The sequence below is a fragment of the Dreissena polymorpha genome, chromosome 15 (genome assembly GCF_020536995.1).
Source record: "Dreissena polymorpha isolate Duluth1 chromosome 15, UMN_Dpol_1.0, whole genome shotgun sequence".
NCBI classification, from domain to species: Eukaryota; Metazoa; Mollusca; class Bivalvia; order Myida; family Dreissenidae; genus Dreissena; species Dreissena polymorpha.
In genome coordinates, this window is record NC_068369.1 from 11,584,043 (window position 1) to 11,605,025 (window position 20,983).

At 35.2% G+C, this 20,983-nt stretch overlaps 2 protein-coding genes and 2 long non-coding RNA genes across 4 annotated transcripts; 2 read left to right on the forward strand and 2 right to left on the reverse strand.

Moving 5' to 3' along the window:
• Positions 1-5,987: 5,987 nt before the first annotated feature.
• Positions 5,988-7,241, forward strand: LOC127859991 (uncharacterized). Its single transcript, XR_008039555.1, has 2 exons — positions 5,988-6,341; positions 6,651-7,241. It is a non-coding gene; the product is annotated as an uncharacterized LOC127859991 (long non-coding RNA).
• A 702-nt stretch (positions 7,242-7,943) lies between these two features.
• Positions 7,944-13,087, forward strand: LOC127859984 (uncharacterized). Its single transcript, XM_052397659.1, has 6 exons — positions 7,944-8,325; positions 8,607-8,677; positions 10,878-11,012; positions 11,911-12,052; positions 12,257-12,315; positions 12,891-13,087. Exons 1-6 carry the CDS (start codon positions 8,153-8,155, stop codon positions 13,085-13,087), a joined length of 777 nt encoding a protein of 258 aa, XP_052253619.1. The 5' UTR covers positions 7,944-8,152.
• Positions 13,088-13,493: 406 nt separating this feature from the next.
• On the reverse strand, positions 13,494-17,065 carry LOC127860884 (putative nuclease HARBI1). Its single transcript, XM_052399191.1, has 6 exons — positions 16,996-17,065; positions 16,878-16,910; positions 16,112-16,224; positions 15,678-15,789; positions 14,975-15,071; positions 13,494-13,927 (listed from the first exon to the last, which is right to left on the reverse strand). The coding sequence occupies exons 1-6, from the start codon at positions 17,063-17,065 to the stop codon at positions 13,645-13,647; spliced, it is 708 nt and encodes a 235-aa protein (XP_052255151.1). The 3' UTR covers positions 13,494-13,644.
• A 446-nt stretch (positions 17,066-17,511) lies between these two features.
• Positions 17,512-20,576, reverse strand: LOC127859992 (uncharacterized). Its single transcript, XR_008039556.1, has 2 exons — positions 20,288-20,576; positions 17,512-19,120 (listed from the first exon to the last, which is right to left on the reverse strand). It is a non-coding gene; the product is annotated as an uncharacterized LOC127859992 (long non-coding RNA).
• Between the last annotated feature and the right edge of the window lie 407 nt (positions 20,577-20,983).

Here is a 20,983-nt window from a genome sequence, read left to right on the forward strand (position 1 = left end):
TTAATTACCAAGCGTATGAATTACAGAGGAACAGGTGGATAACGCAAACAAAATTTGCTATTCCGCGTACCAAATTTCACATAAATAAAAGGATCTTAATAGGCCGCTAAATACAAGGGGGGGGGGTGTTCAAATAAGCCCTAGGCTTTGGATGCAATCGAACTTAAATAAACAGATTTAAACAGAGGCAACTTTACGAGCTTGGTTCACGATATGAAACTAGAGTTTTTCGGTTATATAGTATCGCAAACGTTGACCTTTTTCGGAAAAGTTGTAAAGTTGTATTATTTCTGCAAATGTACCAGGCTGTTGATTGTAGAACAAAAAACAGGGAACCGACGAATGTACCTTAAGTGCTGAGAGTATCTAAAAATTGCATAATTTTTTCAATATTTAGGGTTGATTATACTAATGTGTATTTTTCCAGATGCATCCTTGATTAAAAATTAGAAAAACATCAGGTTATATTAGATCTTTTAGTTTGTTTACATATTTAAATGTATACTATACATTTGTTGCATTTAGTATTAAACACATTTCATTACTGTAAAGCAGGGGTATTACTAGTTTCATTATGAGTTAAAGGGGCCTTTTCACAGATTTTGGCTTTTTTTTTAAACTTATTCATTAAATGCTTTATATTGATAAATGTAAACATTGGATCATAAAAGCTCCAGTAAAAAATCAAGAAAAAAAATAAAAAAAGGAAAAGAACATTGCCCGGAGCAGGTTTCGAACCAGTGACCCCTGGAGTCCTGCCAGAGTCCTGAAGTAAAAATGCTTTAGCCTACTGAGCTATTCCGCCGTGTACACATTCATGACGTATTTTATACCTTATATAAGCAATCTTCGTAGTTTCACAAAATTTAACGACAAAAACAGAACTCTCCAAATTATTCAATCGTTTCGCGTTGCAACGCTTTATAATTTTTAGGTTTTAAAATCGTCAAAAGATGCATATAATGGCTATATTAGAGCATGGTTAATGTTCAGTATTACTGTTTCCTCACAAATATCATAACTAAAACGAAAACTTACGAATCTGAAACAACTTTTTTCAATTTTGTCAATTTGCCAAAGCGTGAAAAGATCCCTTTAAGGCATGATATATTAACTAATCACAATAATTATTTTACTAAACTGAATCATTTACAATGTGTGACGGCACGTGCTTTGAGACATTATCATAAATGAACACTTGAATACGTATTCCATTACATTACTTGATGACTCTTTTTATCATTATTTGAAGAGTACTGTTATTCATTTCCTTGTTCCGGATCAAGAGCGCTGTATTTGTACAGTTAAATTCAGTATATTTGTAGTGCACAATTTCTACTTGCTCAAGTATTCAAATATTGCATTACTTTAAAGCCTTGGTCTGATTTGTCCAAGCCTCTCCCGTATGTTAGTGGACAATAAGCCTGGTCACAAACATATCAGACTAAAGGGACTTTTTTACTTGTTTACTTCCTGATGATTCACGTACATGTATGTAAAACCTTCGTATCGGTGAAGGTTAAAGCATGTCTGGTTTCGTATGGTATGCTTGCTCAGACCGATTGAATTTTTGAGATAGCGTGTTTAGATCTCTATCGCGCGAAGCTTTGCAATAGACACATCACAATCATATTGTGTTTTGTTGTGTGTTTTGTTTTTGTTTTTGATACATTACTTCCATGTGGTTATTTTTGTTACATCATTTTTAAGTAAAAATAACTTTTTCGAATGGGTGTTTACTACATGCCATCAGAGTAGCATGCGTCATTTACCATTGAAACACTACTTTACCGAATTCATTGCAGTTGTTAACGTCCGATCTAAATAAATGTGGAAATCCTATCGGTCAATTGTGTCATAAATCAAACACCCCTATATAAATGCAAAACACTAGTGTTATCTCAGTCGCGAGGGCTGTGGGTTAGACGTCACATTGCACAATGTTTATGCATCTGTTACTTTGCGCGCTTGTGCTCGTCGGTGCACGTGCTGACAGGAAGAGGCCGACCGGAAGTGTGGAGTTCGAACAGCTGAAGGCGGATATGGAACCGTTCAGTGAAGCCATCGTTCTCAATGATGCGGACTTCACCAAGTATCAAGGTTCGCTTTATATCTCTGTCTATACGCATTTTTGTTAGTGGCATCTTATGCATGGAGCAACATTTTGTTGTATTCCATTATTTATTTAATGCTTTCCGGTGGTTTATAGAGAAATATCAGTGAATTAAAACTGATAATTTCACTGTTTCAAACAGTGAAAATTATCAGTGAGAATTATCGATAATTTTCATTGTTTACTGTGAAATGACGTCATTTTTTTGACGAAATGACGTCATTATCCCAGCAAAATTCGTTAGTTCAACTCTTGAACAATGTATATAAACTGTGAAAAATGCATTAAATAAAAAGAAAATTTGTTGGATTCGGTGGATTATCGACTTTAATTCACTCGTGATCATAGAAAACATATATTTTCACTCGTGGCTGCGCCACTCGTGAAAATATTATTTTCTATGATCACTCGTGAATTAAAATCGATAATCCACCGGATCCAACAAATATCCTCTATATCATTAACAGATACACACACGGCTGTGATATACCGTTCAGATACTTAGTTCCGTATGAGTCGAAATAAATGATGTTCACAATTTATCTACTTATTTAACTGAATGACTGACTGACTTACTTTTTATCTAATCTAATTGATTAATTAGTTTAAACCTATTTATTTTAGCTCGATTCTACCAAAAGCGTAAGGCTTATATTAACGCTTTCGAGTCCGTTTCCTGGTCCTAGAACCAGTACTTGGTGTCTTTGGGAGAGATCTAAAGAACGCTCCCACGGTGGGGATCGAACCGTGACCTCCCGGTCGCTAGGCGGACACCATATCCATTACACGACCTCAAAATTAAGTGATTAATTGATTGGTTAATTGATTGATGAATAGATAGATGAATCCATTCATTCATTATTAATTAAGCCTATCGTCAGTAAAAGAACATCGAGCCTTTTATGTATTAATAATGTGTAATTACTCAACTTAAAAAATTACACATATTTGAAACATATGCTGTAATAAATGGGTCATGTAAATTGACAAAAATTGCCCACAGTTGTAGTTTTCGTCTAATATTCATGACTGTTGCAACATTTGTTGTAACGAACAGTATCTCGATTTTGTTCAGTCATAGCTCCGGTTGTTTTAAAAAAACGGCCTCCAATTGCAGGATGGCTTTCCTTACACATGAATATATATCAAAACCATAAAAATGAAATTCAAGTAAATTCGTTATTTAACTGTTCAGGACATGTGTATTAATAACCCAGTCGAGTTTTATTATTTTTTACGGTCCGTAAAAACATATCTATCAAGGCATAGGGCACCACAAAAATGGAAAAACCCTGTGGAAACCCTATGAGTTACATGATTTAACAAAATATCACGAAACTTGCTCAAAACTAATTTTGTTCTTACAATACATGTATTATAATTATCTAGTTCCAAGCTGAATATAGATGCCATGGGCTTTAGTTTGTTTTTATGTAACCATCATGAACTTTAACAGAACAAATTGTGTTCTTATTTTATCAACACCATGTTCGAAAAAGATACAAGTCAGTTGACGTGGCCATGGCAGCTAGATAATTTGGCATTTGTCCTTATGTTATTTAAGGAACATCGGAGAGCAGCATAATTCGATTAAACCGAATACACCTTTATTCGATAAAAGTTTAACTGGATAAGTATCATCCTGTTTTCCAATCTGAATATCTAACTCAGATCATTTGTTCAAAAAAGGTATCGGCCCAGACAAACATGGGTCATGTAAGAAAGCATAAGGTCCAAAGCCATATAGTACAGTATATAAGCATTAGAATGCTCTAAGCAATTATGCTCCGTCGGATAATTGGTGAGCGCCTACGCGCCTTTTGGTTTTCTTGTTTTGTAGTTGTGTTTTTCTAACAAATTATCTGTGAAATTAACACATAATGCATTTAATAGTGATTTTTTTTAATTTCACCAAATATCATGATGCGTATTCAACAAATCTGAAAGTAAATGTGTAATATAGTTATAAATGACATAAAGGAGGAATTCGGCAAATTAATAATATTCACAGTAAAATCATGAATCTGTTGCTTGTTTAAACCAAACGTCCATGTTGGTCATCTCGTTCATGAATTATACGTCGCTTTATACAAACGTTTATTACAGTATGATATCGTCTCTTATTTCATGTACTGCTATATAAAACTGACATGTTTAAGTGTGGTGTAGTATTTTATATGACCGCTCGTTGCATAACACACGATCCTGCATTGAATCCAATATAAATCATAAATCATGTACGGCCTTGATTCAAGAAGAGAAATTTTGTTCCTTGATCCTTGTTTCATATTCTTTCTTTAGATAAGGAGGAACACGTTTATTAGCGATCTTAATGTACAGATCTCCTTCATTTATTCCAGGGCCCGTATTTACCAAACAATTCTTAGACTTAAGAATCTGGATAAAGAATTATTTTAATGAATATATCCAGTTATTTCATTTATAATAAGTAAAACGTTGAAAAAACCCAGCTCTTATTACATATTTCTTTATTAAGGACATTTTGTTACTGACCAAGGCACTATGTGTAGCCTGGACATATTCTAAGTCAGAAATGTCTTTCTTGGACTTTACCTTAATTCGTAAGCCTTTATATGAATTGGTGAGTGAATACGGGACCAGAGGTTGTTTTACATTTCGGTCGTATTCGGCATATAATGTCAGTATGTGATTTTACAGGACATGTCTTAAAAGTTAAATTATCATCGTGAATAAATATATGCATACATAATCAGCCGGCAACATAGCATGATACGATTTTGTAAATATCAACCGTAGTGATTTATAACAGTAAAACTATTAAATAACGATCAAAGTGAGTGTTAGTTTGAAAATTTTGTGTCCGATTTACATGCATACAATTAAATAATATGCATTTGAATAGCGTGTAAGTGTATTTGAATAGCCGATTAAATATGCTTGTGCTTTTGTCATCTCTCAACTAGCCGTTGTGCTTATTCGTACTGCATGCTGGGTAATACTGTGATACTATTTTCATTTTGCGCCAACATATGCCTGACGCGATTCCACTAAACATGTACAGATATCACAATACATTAAATTACTCACACTGTGAAGCATTTAAATCAATTTTGAAAATGCTTACCCATGGTATTTTATCAATGAATGAATGTTTATTTCAATTACATATACTTCCTAACGCATGCGGAAGTGAATATAGAAACTACATGACAGAACAAGTATGCGTATTTTGCTGCACATACACGTATTAAACGCTGATCCTGGTGTTTGAAGTTAATATAATCTTAACGTTATCACATTTAAACAACAATGCAAAAACAATATGCTTGTTACGACATATATTCCTTTGCGGTCTTTATATAAGTGCATGCATATGTAGATATGTATCTACGCATCCGTATGCAGATGGCAATAGCGTAGTGACGCCACGGCATATATAGAATTCTTAATGCATGACTATCAAATTCTAGAATATCGACAACATTGTGTATATTTAAACGCTTAATCGCATATATACGCTTCCACACGTTTAATTAATTAGGTGTTTACCTCATAGCACTTAAACAACTCCAGATCATCCTTGACACATATTCAGATTTATATATTATATGGCATCCTGTCGAATCATCACATATATAATGATTAATCAAACAGGCAAATAACAAATGCATAAACATATATTAATAAGTCATCAACCAATCCAGCTGAAAGATTTTGGTATGTTTCCAGATCGCAATGAAATCCTTCCTTCCGGTTCCTACAAGCATACCATGCTCTTCGTCAAATAAGATTGTTCTTGATAACAAAGTTATCGCATCATTTTTCCGTAGCTGCTCTTCGACGGGGGTGATAACATAGTGGTTTATATCGTAAATAAACGGTTGACTGTTTAAAGTATAATACATATGATGGACATCGATAATCATAGGCGTTTACTTTTACTAACCAACCAGCCAACCATTTGCGCAAAGTGCAGCAATGGAACGTTCATAAAACAAAGTTACAAAATTGCCCCTAGTGGGTATCAGGTCTTATCGTCACAAAGGTCTTAATGAATTTCCTTTCTAATATTACAGGTGTTTTTTCGAATTTGAGACGCCGAAACCCAGCTACGTGATTTTAAAGCGAAAGTACGGGGCGGGCAGTTTCATTCAAAACTTCAACAGTTACGAATTTGGGTTCGGGAATATTTCCGTAGGGGACGGGTGGATAGGTCTGAGTCGCATCAAGGCTCTGGCAGACGCTGGTACGTATACAATCGCTTTAGCACGTCCCACAAATTGATATAGAGCGGAAAGCTCAAATTCAAGGGCTTAACATTCTTATACAGCATGCTTCACATACAATCGTTAAGCAACACAACTTAATACGAACGTGTTGCTTAATCATAGGATTTTGCTGTTTGATACACAAACTAAATCTTCCAGTTATTATGCTACATATCTTGGAATATCACTATATATACATATGTTTATGTTGAACGAGGCGTGCAGTTTGTGCCTAGTTTGAAATTATATTCAAATGTCGTATGTGCGGTATGTTCTGTTTGCTAAAGGTTACAAAATGCTCAACATGACGATGCAGGACTGCCAAAATACGCGTAAAACCATCGTCTACAGTCACTTCTCGCTGGGATCCAAGCCGGATTATAAGTTGAACATCTACAGATACGCTTCCGATAAGGTCCGTCCTGAAGACTTCTCCGCCAACAACGGGCGGCCGTTCGCGACCTACGATAAACTAGATGACCACGAATGCGCACTCCACATGCGCGCCGGTTGGTGGTACAACTTCTGTTCAAACACCTTGCCAACCGGCAAATACTACAAGCCCTGCGGATCGTACACCCCTCCCGGGTAGTACTATGATGGACTCTACTACAAGAATTGGCGCGGTAGAGACTACTCGCTGAAGTTCTTCAAAATGGCGCTGTCCGTTGAGTAGGTAACGACCCTAGTAACTGAACATCCATGCACTTGGTGTTGAAGACGTATTTGTGTTCTGTCAATCGAGCATTTTCTAGTAACTATCCTGTATTTGATACAATGCATATCCTTATCCACATACACGATATTGTATTTATTCATGAACCCTCTTTCAAGAACTGTGTTGAAAAACAACCATAATATCAAATTGTTTTATGATACATGTTGTTGTTGTTGTTTTTTGGACTAACTTTGTGTCTCTATACCGATATTTCATTCAGAGATACTAAATAATCGAAAGCCAAGAGTCATTATTCGAGTCGTGTTCTGAGAAAACTGGGCATAATGCATGTCCGTAGTGTCGTCCCAGAATAGCCTATGCAGTCCGCACAGGCTAATCAGGGACGACAATTTCCACTTTTATGAATTTTTTGGTTTAAATGAAGTCTCTTCTTCGCAAAAATCCAATTAAGGCGGACTGCACCGGCTAATCTGGGACGACACTTTACGCACATGAATTTTGCCCAATTTTCACAGAAAAGATAAATTTACTCATATGAATAAAATAGTTGAGGGCGCCGCCATGCAATGGTCGATACAATGTAGGGAATTCGCCGAACTGGTGTACGGGCCACTGAATTTTAATAGATCTTCTTGGTCCGGATTGGAACATCATACATAATTCAGTTCTCACCAGATTAACCCCATATACACTTTATTTTCTAGGTAACTCAGTAATACAATTTATTGTAATGCCTTTACTTTATTCAACTGAAACATGACAGTATTCAAAGAAAAGGACACATTGAAACCAATTTCACCAATCAATAACGTTCCATATAGTTTTAGAATAAATAATCATCAGTGTTCAAAGTTAACGACCAAATATCATCGTCTTAGTATAAAAATTATAATCATCAGGCCCCGATTTCTCGAAAATTCTTAAGTTATAAAGATTAAATTAAGACTTAAACCCCATTTAGTGGTTAAGCTAAGTACTGCAACTTAAACCGATTTCTTAAACGAGTTGAGCGAAGAGTTTAGCTAAGCGATTTTTATGCGATTATCTTGCCGATAGTTTTGGGTACAATCGGTACTCTTCCAAAAGTCGTCTGTTTACAAACAAAACAAAATGGCCGAAGAAAAAACCAAGAAACGCTGTCAAAATTGGTCCAAGTCAGAAAAGGCCTTTGCCTTAGAACTGATCAAATCCCAGGAAGAGATTTTTGAGCGATTTCAAGGGGCAAATCAAGGCAAGCTGAAGAAGAAGCTGTGCTGGGAGAAAATCGCCCTGGATTTGAACGCGTTTGTAAATTTTCTGATTTTTGCAAAAGTTATGTAAATTGTGTAATAATACTAAATAGTTATTGTCTATAATAAATGAGGTTTATTTTCAGTAATTTGTAAAACGAGATCTACAATAGTATTCTTTTAATTTCTTATTTTCTTAACAAATTTATAAACAACTACGATTTTTTACATGCGGAACAAATCATTCAATGTTCGCAAAAAAGAAATGATTTTATTCATGCTAAGTTGCTCATTCGTATATACGCTGATACAAATTTAAAATATAAAAATTACAGGTCAGGCGTATGCTCAGAAAATCGGGGCGTGGAGGAGATCAAAACGATGTTTAAGAACTCTAAGAACAGTGGTAAGTAAGGTGCTTTTTACAATATAAGCGACACAATACAGTAAGCATTTCGTCTAAGTGAAATCCATTTCAAACGAGGTTATTAAAAAGTGAAATAAAATGCATTGTGCAGATATTATCATAGTTACTGGTGTACAAGACCAATTGCATGCGAAGCACATTATAATTATCGCATAACACACCGTTCTCGGTTAACAAATATTCAACATAAAAGACTAGAATTGACTTACCTACTTCCTGTTTATGTCCATTCCTTAAGAAACTACTGTATCCATACTGAAGTCAAATATGTAATTCCCCAAAGCTTTATACAAACGACCACGTACGCATTTCATTCAATGAAACATGTACATGAACGAGTACAAAGCTGCTTTAGTCACTAACATAATTTAAACGAATTTCAAATTGTCCCACTAAAGAAATTGAATAGACTACATGTTAAGTGTGTAAAACGATCCATGTGGTAAATTCAACATGTTCATCCATTTACGGCATCCCACTTACATTACTGTTTCTATATTTCAAGTAAAAGTTCCAGTTTTGGTCATGTTAACCCATTTATGCCTGGCGTCTAGAAAAAAAGGCATTGGCAAACAGCGTAGACCCAGATGAGACGCCGCATGATGCGGCGTCTCATCTTGGTCTGCGCTGTTTTCTTAAAATAATTTAAGTAAGAATATATTCTATATATAGAAATAAATTTACTAGATATGTCTAATTTTGGAAATAAATTGATCCAATTTAGAATGATGAGATAGTCCACTAGGCATAAATGGGTTAACTAGGGTTGAATGTCATCATTCGGTTTTGAGTTCACCATTTATGAATCATAATAGAAAATTTCATCCAGTTACCAATTGCAAATGGAGACATGTTAATCTATATGTCCCAGTGCATATTGAAATCTTCACCAATGTTAGCTCATTTGTCAAAATCACCACTATTATTTCAATCATATAAATCTACTATAGCACTGTAATCCATCTAAAACATCCATGCCTTGAATTTTTCATAGTTTCCAATTTTAAATGAACGTCTCACACTTCTGAACGGTTAAAATGAAATGGTCGTTCGCGGGTGATGACGCGCTTTTGCACACGGTCCAATTTCATTGGTTGATGTCACTATTTCGGTTTACACAGCATGTCATGAGAATGTGTAATTAGTTTTTTTTAACATATCAGTTTTGTTAATCGTATTATCAACACAATTCATTTTGTAATGCATTAATAGTTATCAAATGTTAATACTATTGAATAACATACGCGCTAATTTTAAGTTATGAACGAACTAACATTTGTACAATGAACTGTCCCAAATTCAGTATACGGAGCATTCCATGTAACATTAATGGGTGTATTCAGTATATTCATAACTAAGCCGTATATCGTATTATTGGAAAAAGTTTTATGGCGAAGCAAAGCAAATATCATTATATGAACTTCATAGCGTTATTATAGCGGTTGTTAGAGGGACTGTGGCAACTAAAAAACAATTCCAATTTTATTTTCAAATATTAAACAAATGCGCTAAGCGAATACATATTCGTTGGAGAACCACATGTAGTAAAAGACAACAAGAGAAATTCGGTAAACACCAAGAAAAGGGCCAAACAAACAAAAACCAATTCATGAAATGTTTTGTATGTCAAAATGCCTCAAACATTTCATGTGAAATATACCCAGTTTTAACCGTGGGTATATACGCTTGCATTATATAATAATTTTCATTTGCCAAGGCCTCTTTAAAAATTTTCAAAATAAATGGCTCGATTCCTTCTCCCTGAAAATGTGATTTTTGTTGGTGGCAGTTGGTGTTTTCTCTGTGTTATATGCACCCCTCACACACACATACAGCATAAGATCACATCATAGTTAAAAAAAGTTTAAAAAGTAGATTGATCATTCACAATTGATCACAGTATTCCTTAGTCTAGGCTAAGTAGATCGAGTTTAGAGTGCTGGGACACGCACTGATTCCACACATAATGCAGTCTCATGTCGGAATCGCCTCATTAATTTGGACTCGCGGTACAGAGTTCGGCTGGTGGTCACCATACCGGACCGGTGGAGTTTCTCCCAAAGCATGGGAAGCCCGATTTTGCTAAAAAGCTAATAACGTCAATTTAAATGAATGAAACGCAGTTACACTTCAATTAAATATCTATTTGATTGCGCATCAAAATGAGATCTCATTTCAGTGCGTAGTAAAGTCGACGATTCAAGATCAACTGGCCATGGAAGGGTGGACTTCTCCATTGAAGAAGAGATCGTGGCCGGTATTCTTCGCGATCGAAATCCACACCAACTGGACGGAATACCGGGGGGTATGGAAAGTAAGTAATTTGCATAGCGTTTGTGTGATATTTCAGTTAAATGTTTATAAATGTAAATTATTGTACAATCGGGCATCATTTACATCAAATGTCCCTGTGCACCCAGCAACTGTAATTCAGTCAATAAATTGTCTACTGGGTTATGATGCCAGAGCGAGCGAGAATGTATGGCTTGGCATAAATCGGGCCTGGCAAAAACCGACGATTGAACCAGCGATCACTGGAATTGTATTCCATTAATCTACAAGCTAAGAAAACTGGCTTGATTGTGAAGAATTTTAGTAATAATAAAACACGATGCCCCCCATATGGGCTATCCGTTGTACTGGCAGCCATTATGTGAATACAACTTTTGTCACTGTGACCTTGACCTTTGACCTATTTACCTGAAAATCAATAGGGGTCATCTGCAAGTCACGATCAATGTACCTATGAAGTGTCATGATCCTAGGCAAAAGCGTTCTTGAGTTATCATCCGAAAATCATTTTACTATTTCGGGTCACCGTGACCTTGTGACCTCAAAATCAATAGGGGTCATCTGCGAGTCATGATCAATCTACCCATGAAGTTTCATGATCCTAGGCATATGCGTTCTTGAGTTATCATCCGGAAACCATTTTACTATTTCTGGTCACCGTGACCTTGACCTTTGACATAGTGACCTCAAAATCAATAGGGGTCATCTGCAAGTCATGATCAATGTACCTATGAAGTTTCATGATCCTAGGACCAAGCGTTCTTGAGTTATCGTCTGACAACCACCTGGTGGACGGACCGACCGACCTACCGACCGACAGACATGAGCAAAGCAATATACCCCCTATTCTTTGAAGGAGGGCATAATAACTTACAACATTTGCTTGTTTTAATCTTATGAATCACTGTGTGATTATGTAGGCACATTCGAGAAGGAGAACAGGCCGCCAAAAGAGGGTCAACCGTCCTCTTCAACAGCCACCTGCAGCGTGCAGAAATACTCCCCACCTGCAGCTGTCACCACGGAGCCATGTTCCAGTGGCATATCAAACGGGAATGTACTGTAAGTTCACATAGCTGGTTAAACTATGTCTGTCTTCCGTTGTAATAAATGCAAGTTAGTGTGAAGTTTCGTAAAACATGGACAACTGTGCAAAATATAACACTTTGTAAATTTCCCTTATTTTATTTCTGTGGAAAAATACATTAAATATGGTTTATCAATTGTAAAAATATGTTTCTTTCAATATCAATAATTTTCTAACAGATACGAGATACTCTTGGAGTCGGATGTTTCTACAGGAGTGACACCAGAGAAAAACAGAGGTGATTATAAGCCACTTAAATACTTATTAAAACAATACATGAATAATAAAAGGTTAAGTAATTGTCAACACGCTTTTCATAAGAAATCACCATAATCAAAACAGAACTTGTTTAAAAACAAGAGGGCCAAGATGGCCCTAGTTCGCTTACCCTTTTTAAAAGGTATTTGAAAAATTTGAACCTTGTGACCAAGATTTTGATCCCACATGAACCAATGTCATACTACTGACCTAGTTTTTGACCCAGCATGACCCAGTTGCAAACTCGACCAAAGTATCATTCGGACAAATCTTCTGACCAAGTTTCATGAAGATCAGACAAGAAATGTGGCCTATAGAGTGTTTTCAAACCAAATGTGGACGACAGACGACGGACAAAGACCGATCACAAAAGCTCACTTGAGAAATCAAGTAAACTCAAAAAAGGTAGCATTATAATTGCTACTGTATACATGTAATTACACAATTATGGACTTGACTGTGGCGACATCGTGGAATCCAATCAGGATATTCATTTTAAAGCATGAACTATCACAAAGCAAATACTATAATATATTGTGTTTTATTATCATGCAGGCAAGAAATCAATGAAGAAACGGAAGGTTGATGTGGAGGAAGAGTTATACGATCTTGAAAGCCGACGAATTACCAGCGAGATTAGAGCCTGGGAGGCAAAGAAGATTTACTATGAAAATAAAATTGTCCAAGAAAAGGAAATACATGAACTCAACAAAATACTTATATTGAAACAAATAGACAATTTCTTGCCATAAAATCTTGACATTGTTTTTTTAACCCTTTATCACTTACATACGTATTTTGACGGATTTGAAGTCCTTAGAAAGTTAAATTTAATTAAAGACTTCTTAATAAATTCAACTTTTAAAGGCCACACTTCCAACCCCAAGATACGGTCGAGCAGCAAACAGCATAAAACCTGAACAGACAGCGTGTTACATGCATGCTGTTCTGGATTTATGCTGTTTGCTCATAGCAATTTTCACTTTGCTTCCAAGTGGGAAAGGGTTAAATTAATTGTTATTGTTATGTTTTTCATACAAAGCAATATGTATTTAACATTTATTTTATATAGTTGTGTTGCTATTATAGCATTTAGGGAGGGGGGGGCATATCTGTGTCATAAACATTTCCTGTCTGTATATGAGTTGCGTTCTGAGAAAACTGGGCATAATGCATATGCGTAAAGTGTTGTCCCAGATTAGCGTGTGCCAACTGCACAGGCTAATCTGGGACAACACTTTATGTACATGCATTATGCCAAGTTTTTTTCAGAACGCGACACATATGTATATACATGCAAGGAAAACTTTTAAGAAAAATAACGTTCAGCAAATATATCCCTGTATTGAATTCCATTGTTGTTTTCTTGATGAACAATGTTGGGGGGTTGATTTACATCCATATCCTGATTGGGTTCCAAGATGTCACCACAGTCAAGTCCATAATTGTGTAAGAATACAGTAGCAATGATAATGCTACAGCATCTTCCAGGGTGGCATCGCAGGCCATACGCCAAGCAAGCAAAGCGACGTTTCAAAACGCCAAATGCCTGCTCCACAATAACCCTGGTCCTCAGTAGTGATCGGTTGTATCTGAAATAACATTAAATGTTATTATAATGATTGCATGAAATGATTTTTGCAATGCTGCATCAGTGAAACTGCTCGTCTAAGTTACCATACCATGAAAAATTCTTCACAATGGCAACCTATGAAAAAATCCGAGCCAGTCCAATTGAGTAATTTAAATTTTCTCAATCGGCATTCCTCCTGATTATCATTGATAAAGGTAAAGGCAGCATGGATCCGGTCCTCTTTCAAATTTATCGAGAGGTTTGGGGCAATCTCTAACAATCTATGAACTGGTACTTAGGCTGAATGGGTCAAGTTTCCCACCGGTACTACTTCCCCATACCCTAGGTACTTTGAAGTTTACTCCAACGTACACAGATTACTACTACAAAATTTTCGACCCACATTTTTTTCGTACATATATTTTTAAAATGTCGTTAAGAAAAAAAATATAATTAGGGTACGAAAATTTAGTATACGAACAAGAGCAGTCGGAGGACAGCGTTCTCAACTATTCGAGTGCTTGACAGTATAACGTAAGCCATCGTGGGGAAATTGTTCATATTCGATAATTTATTAGATGATCTTTCAAAAATAAAAGGAAAAAACAATTTATTATTTTGGGGGGAGTAGGGGGGTTGAGAAGGGGTATAATGTGGGGTGTGGTCATGTATTAGATGATCTTTAAAAAATAAAAAAAGGTAACAATTTTTTTTGAGGGGGTGGGGGTTGAGAGGGGGTATTATGTGGGGTGGGTTCAAGATGATCTTGATACATTTGTCTGCTCCTGTTTATAGGTTGGGGTCATGTTGGTAAACAAGTAATGATTTTTTAACTTTGATTATCTTTACACACAATCTTTTTTGTTAATATTATTTTGCAAAATATTTATTTTATTAATGACATAAATTTGTCCCAAAGACAACATTTGCGGGCGCTGGAAAATTGTAGAAGTATTCAAATATTTATGAATTACATGCACATGAGTATCTCAATATGCACACTCCCAAAAGAAAATTCAAGAAATATGTAATTTCTCACAAACAAGTGATTGATTTTGGGGTTTACCTTTCCTGTGCCCTGTTCCTTGTTTGTAAGTAAGGGGTCATCAGATAACGTCTACTGGGGTACCCACTGTCACCCAAGATACATCCATCAAGAGTTCCTGCAGGAGATTTGGAAATACATCAATGTTAAATTACATCAGGCAAATTGCATATGATACACAATTAAGCATTATTAATTAAGTATTCGGTATTAAGTGTATATAAGCAACATTCTCAAGAACCTTTTTTTTCTCTATTTGGTCATAAAAAAAGGCAGCTTTATACTACATGACCCTTAAAATATGCAAAAATATGAAGGTGCATTAAAGAACGGCTGAATGAATGGACCGTGTGGTTATTATGAAACTCTGTCAAGGTCAATTAAATTATTCAAAAAAAAATATTTTTTCAATATGGATTAACTAAAACTGTATATGGTAATAACTGTATTGGAATAGCGATGAATCATGTGAATTCTCTGCGTTTATTTATATACGCTAGTTTTGTTCTGATGTAAATAACGGATACGAGAGTTATTTTACACATTAAGAGAAAAAGGTTTTCGGTTAGGTATAGTTATATGAATCAGTATAGATTTGTTATGTACGACCAGTCGGACAAGCTAGCCCACAGTTTTACTAGCCCGACCACCGATCTTACTAGACAATGTCTGTCGGACGTGCCTTAGTGTCGAACCCTGTATATGCATTATAAACAATACTAACCGTTTTCTAAATGCTGACAAAGTAAGGAATTTCTAAATATCCTGGCATCATGCACACTTCCTGGCCACTTTGCCACCACGTTCAGAAAACGATAGCCAGAATCGCACACCATCTGAAAGCAGCAATTGTAGAATCATACAGAAGTTCGCGTCTGTGTTTAAAATGTTGTTATTCACACATTTCTTTAGGCGATTCAAACTGGGCCATCTAAAAACTTTACAAAATCCATAGCAACATGGCACTGCAGAAGTACCCTCATTATGTAAATTAAATGGAAAAAAGAATGTGTTTATTAAGCACATTTTGCACATAGTTAATTTGCACAGCCAATTTATTAGTTTTCCATTATGTTTGAAAGCATAGACTCTAAAAGAATGCAATAAAAAGTGAATGTTTGATGTTTCAAAACAATAAACACATTTCACATAATTTACCTGTACATTGAGTGAATGGTAGCCTTTGCGATTTACGTAGTCAGCCTCATATTCCCTTGGTGCCAGAACTTTCACATGGGTGCAGTCTATGACACCAATAACATTTGGAAAACCTAGTAAATTAACATAGAACGTTCAACAACAAAATAACAAAAATTTAATTTATGCTTTTCGGTTGTTTAAAGGGAAATGTACGCGACATAAAATTGATATTTGTCTGTTTTAACAATAAAGACAAAAACTGATATTTTTCTATGTTGTGTTTACATTGTTTATTCTTGTTCCTGGTATTTTCTTCAGTAAATAAAAAATATGACAGAATAGAATATACTCTTAACTGGTATGAAATTGCTGTTAAAACAAATGTTTCCAGAAACTGACAGTCAAGTGTAACAGTGACAAAGAATTTCAATCAATATTTAAAATAAACCCACATTAATGAGGTGTTTGAATCAATAAAATACCTTAAAGAAACGTAATAAATGTTGCGCATCAATTGAATAATGCAACAGGCACAGTTTTAATAGCTATTAATTATCAGTGTTGCTATATTGCAGCTAATCTTTTACTGATGAAAAGTTCTGGATCGCGAAATTATATGGCAATACAGCATTAATATACTAATGTACACAAATTAGAGCTATAAGGATATCAATAAATAAAAAAAATGTATACGTAAAAATGAACAGTACATATTACGATTTCAGAGATCTGAGATGCAGAACTTGTTTGCGTTTGGTTTGTTTACTTTTTACCCGAAACCTACCTGAATGGGGGACAACTGATTGTTCGCTCTTGGCTCGAGTAAAATGAAGGTTAAAAATCACCAATATTTTATGCAGAAAATTTTAAGTAGGAAAAGAATGATAGCTATCATAATATACCTGCAATGGAATAAAACTTGGCCTTTGTGTCGCCAAGTAATCTAGGAAATTTTATCCGATGCACGCCCATTCGCGCCAACAGTTTCACAACGCAATTGACGGATCTGCATATAGAGGGCGCCGAAACTCCATGAACGTCCCCTATCACCACGTACAGTCAGTGTATCTATTCCGTCACACCTTACGCTTTTTCGCTGCAAATTTCTCACGTGCGATAGACACATTTCTCTGTTTTCGTATGATGAGAGACACTTTTTTTATCGATAATTTAAGACTTACTTGAATTAAATCGAGCACGTGTAAGTAGGTAAAACCACGCGTGTAAACCTGCACCCGACGTGTCCGTTTGCGATAGCAGAGAAACTATTCCGAATCGCATATCTATTTTTAGATGTGTGCTCTCGGGGGTCATCTCAAAATGATTTTTGACTGTCACTTTGAGCAGATTTTTGTACAAAAAGGTATCGAGACATTGTTACAAAATATGGGGTGTAAATAAAAAACACGATTAAGTAATAATTTTACAATTTTATTTCTAGCAAATCAACTGCCTGTTGAAATAACACTTTCAATGCTGGATATTTTTTGCGTGTCTTATCAACAATGTGTTTCAAAGATAACACACACATTCGTGTAGTTGAATCTTTGTTACAAACTGTCTCAAATCATTTTGGCTATTTTGGAAGGCTGAGCTAATTGGATGCAAGTGCTTAAATCCAGTCCATAGACACATTAATTCCAAATCTTGAAATGCAGCATTGAAAGGTTTAAAATCAATAACAAAATAAAAATATATAAAAATATATAATTAACAAACAAGACATAAAGGACTAGCATATTCATTGAGTATATTATCACATATTTTGTGGGGGAAAAAATGAAGTTCGGTGTCAACTTGTTACCAAACAATACATTTGGAATGTCCTAAATTCAATGAGGTTGCAGAAAAAAATGGAACTTTGATAGAGAAGGAAGAAATTGATTTGGTAGGGTAGAAATCATTATGATAAAGAGAAATTGCTCAAATGAGTAAATAATAGTTTTATCCTAGTGATGTCCTATGTCATCTGCAACAAACATCTTAAATATCTTTATTGTTTGGTTATGTGTTAACTCATTCATACCTGTTACAATTTACAGCAACAATTTAGTTTAAACTTAATAATTTTACAACATTTGGGAAACAAGTTCTTACAGCTTAAGACTATTGAGTAATTAAGCGGACACTCAAATTATATTTATATCCACAATGACCTTGACTAAATTCTAAAGGGATTTTCATGTAAGTACCAGCTGACTATACACAAAGTTTGGTGTTCATTATGCAAGGGTACTTAAGTTATTTAGCAAATCAAACTCTGAAGCCCACCCACACACCAGCTACAAGTGATCACATTATACAACCTGTCATAAATGACAGGAATATTCAAATGGCCACAAGTATATTTTGAAGTGAATCATTTAACAAACCTACAGGCAATTGTGGAGTACTGTATTGCATATTAGTATAATATATCATTTGACTCTGTTGAATGGCCACAAAGATTTTCAACTTATGTTTACAGACACTGGACAAACCCACCGATGTGAATCCAATTCAGCCCCATACTTTGTACATGGGGTAAAATAAAAAAAACTAAATCCTTTTGTGTTCACCTTGTTGCACAATGTGATCAACTGATCATGTGAGAAAATACCACATGTACCATACTGTATTCATTTTATTACAGTTCATACTGTATGTAACCTTATATGTTTACATTTATTAAAGGCAAATATTTCCTATGATTTCATAGTTTATTTATACAGTACTGCGCGAGTATAACATACATTTTAATTTATAGCTAAGTTAAGTATGAAACTGTGCTCTGTATTCAATGAATTTGAAAATGGCTTTAGGAAGTTCACAACTAAGATACACACAGCAATCAAAATGGTATTTAAGTCAAAATTGTTATGTGTACCATTATAAGATGCACATTATACTTTGAAATATTTTTTACCGCATTACTATTTAATTGATTAAGATAATTAATTACCCGCTTTACAGATTTTGCTGCCTCTACAGCTGGACTACAATGTACTGATGATCTGTTTGTCTTCTGCTTTCCCATGGCAATTGTATCTGCAAATGTAAATGATATAACAAGTGTTAACCCTTTACAATGCAATAACAGGGTTTTACAAGATTTTGATGATGACACTAGATATAATTGTGATAAAAGGAGAAATTGCTCAAATTTGAGCAATTTCCCTTTTTATCAAAATGATATATAACCTTCTAAATCAACTTTGTCTTATTACATTACAACTTAGTGTGTTATCTGCAACCTCTTTCAGTTTGGGATGGTCTAAACCTAAAAATTAAGGTAATGCGGGCTACACAGAATGTTTCATGAATATTTAGAAATCCGCCAATTTATTTGAATTAATATTATAACTTTATCTTTATAATAATATCTGTCAGCATATACGCTTTAAATTTGTTCTGAGACAGCATACATTTAGCATTTCCCTAATGCAAAGAATATTATTCAATGCATTGGATAATTTGTGTAAATATTGTGACAAAATTATAAACTGCTCATTAATGAGCCTGCAGCAGGGATATAGTGAACACATTGTGACACACTGTGAATAATGAGACCAATTATTTGAAAGAATTCATCATAGCTTTTGTTTATAATAGTGTTCATACATGTATATATGTGTGTGTGTGTGTGTGTGTAATCACAGGAGCTTGAAATTCTATCACTACATAAAGTCTATGCATAAATTATTTAAAAAATACCCCACCCACCCCTCTTCTCTATATATAAAAAGACAAGCTGTCTTTTTATATATAGAGAAGAGGGGTGGGTGGGGTATTTTTTTTAAATAATTTATGCATAGACTTTATGTAGTGAAAGAATTTCAAGCTCCTGTGGTGTAATTCTGACAGTTAAGACAGTTTGTCTGACCACTGAAAGTTTATTTATTTTCATTACACATTTACAAATGGGAGAAAATATTGCAAACATTTTATTTCAAGGCATACTTTGCATGTCAACCAAGTTTAATGACGAACTATAGCATTAAACAACAGACCAAATCCGCAAAACATGCACCAAAAATGTTTGTCGAAGTTACGGTAATGTTTATACGGCCCCCGAGTTATGCATCCAGGTGGTACGGAATAGATACACTGACTGGCCTTTATATAATGGTGTTTATCTTTCTTAAATGAAGGTGGAAATGCATATTGATGACTGTAACGAGTAAAATATATATAATTCAAGAAAATAACACGAACCTTTTGGTAACCTCGATCATTGAATAGATTAATGTTGTCCACCGACTTTTCAGACGTCCGAAAAAACGCGCCGGAAATTCAACCGATCTGAAGCCTCGTTTTGGAAATCCAAGCGCTGGCAGACCAAGAGTTCATACATTTTGTAAACATCCATTCAGTAGACAAAGAAATAATTACTTTACATGAAACAACAGACAAAATTAAGTTTCTAAACATACTCTCTCCGTACCAACCATTCAATCTAGAAATATGTCGGAATCGGACAGGAGCCGGAATAGATAAACTGACTGTAGTGGGCTCCCGAGGCCAAGAAATAAAGCGTTACTAAGACGCTCAAAAGTGGTGGGAGAGGTGACGAGCGCTTCGTCGGCCTCTCTAAGAAGGGGAACAGCACTTCCACAATGTCCATTACTGTTCTACTACGGAAGCGATATCGCCGAAAAATCTCTTCGTCCGACAGGACTTCAAGCGGATTCAACCTATCTTGAAACACTCTTTCTATCCTGACAACTCTTCGCAACTGACGAATTCGACGCCGTATCTCCGCCATATTTAAGCCACAATAACAGACTTAAGCCTGCTAAGTACTTGGTTTAAAATAAAGTACTTAAGCTAATAAGTTAATCCCGTAAATTTGTTCGTGAAATCGGATTAATTTAAGCGATCAACTTAAGCTTGTTTTTACCAGCTTAACTT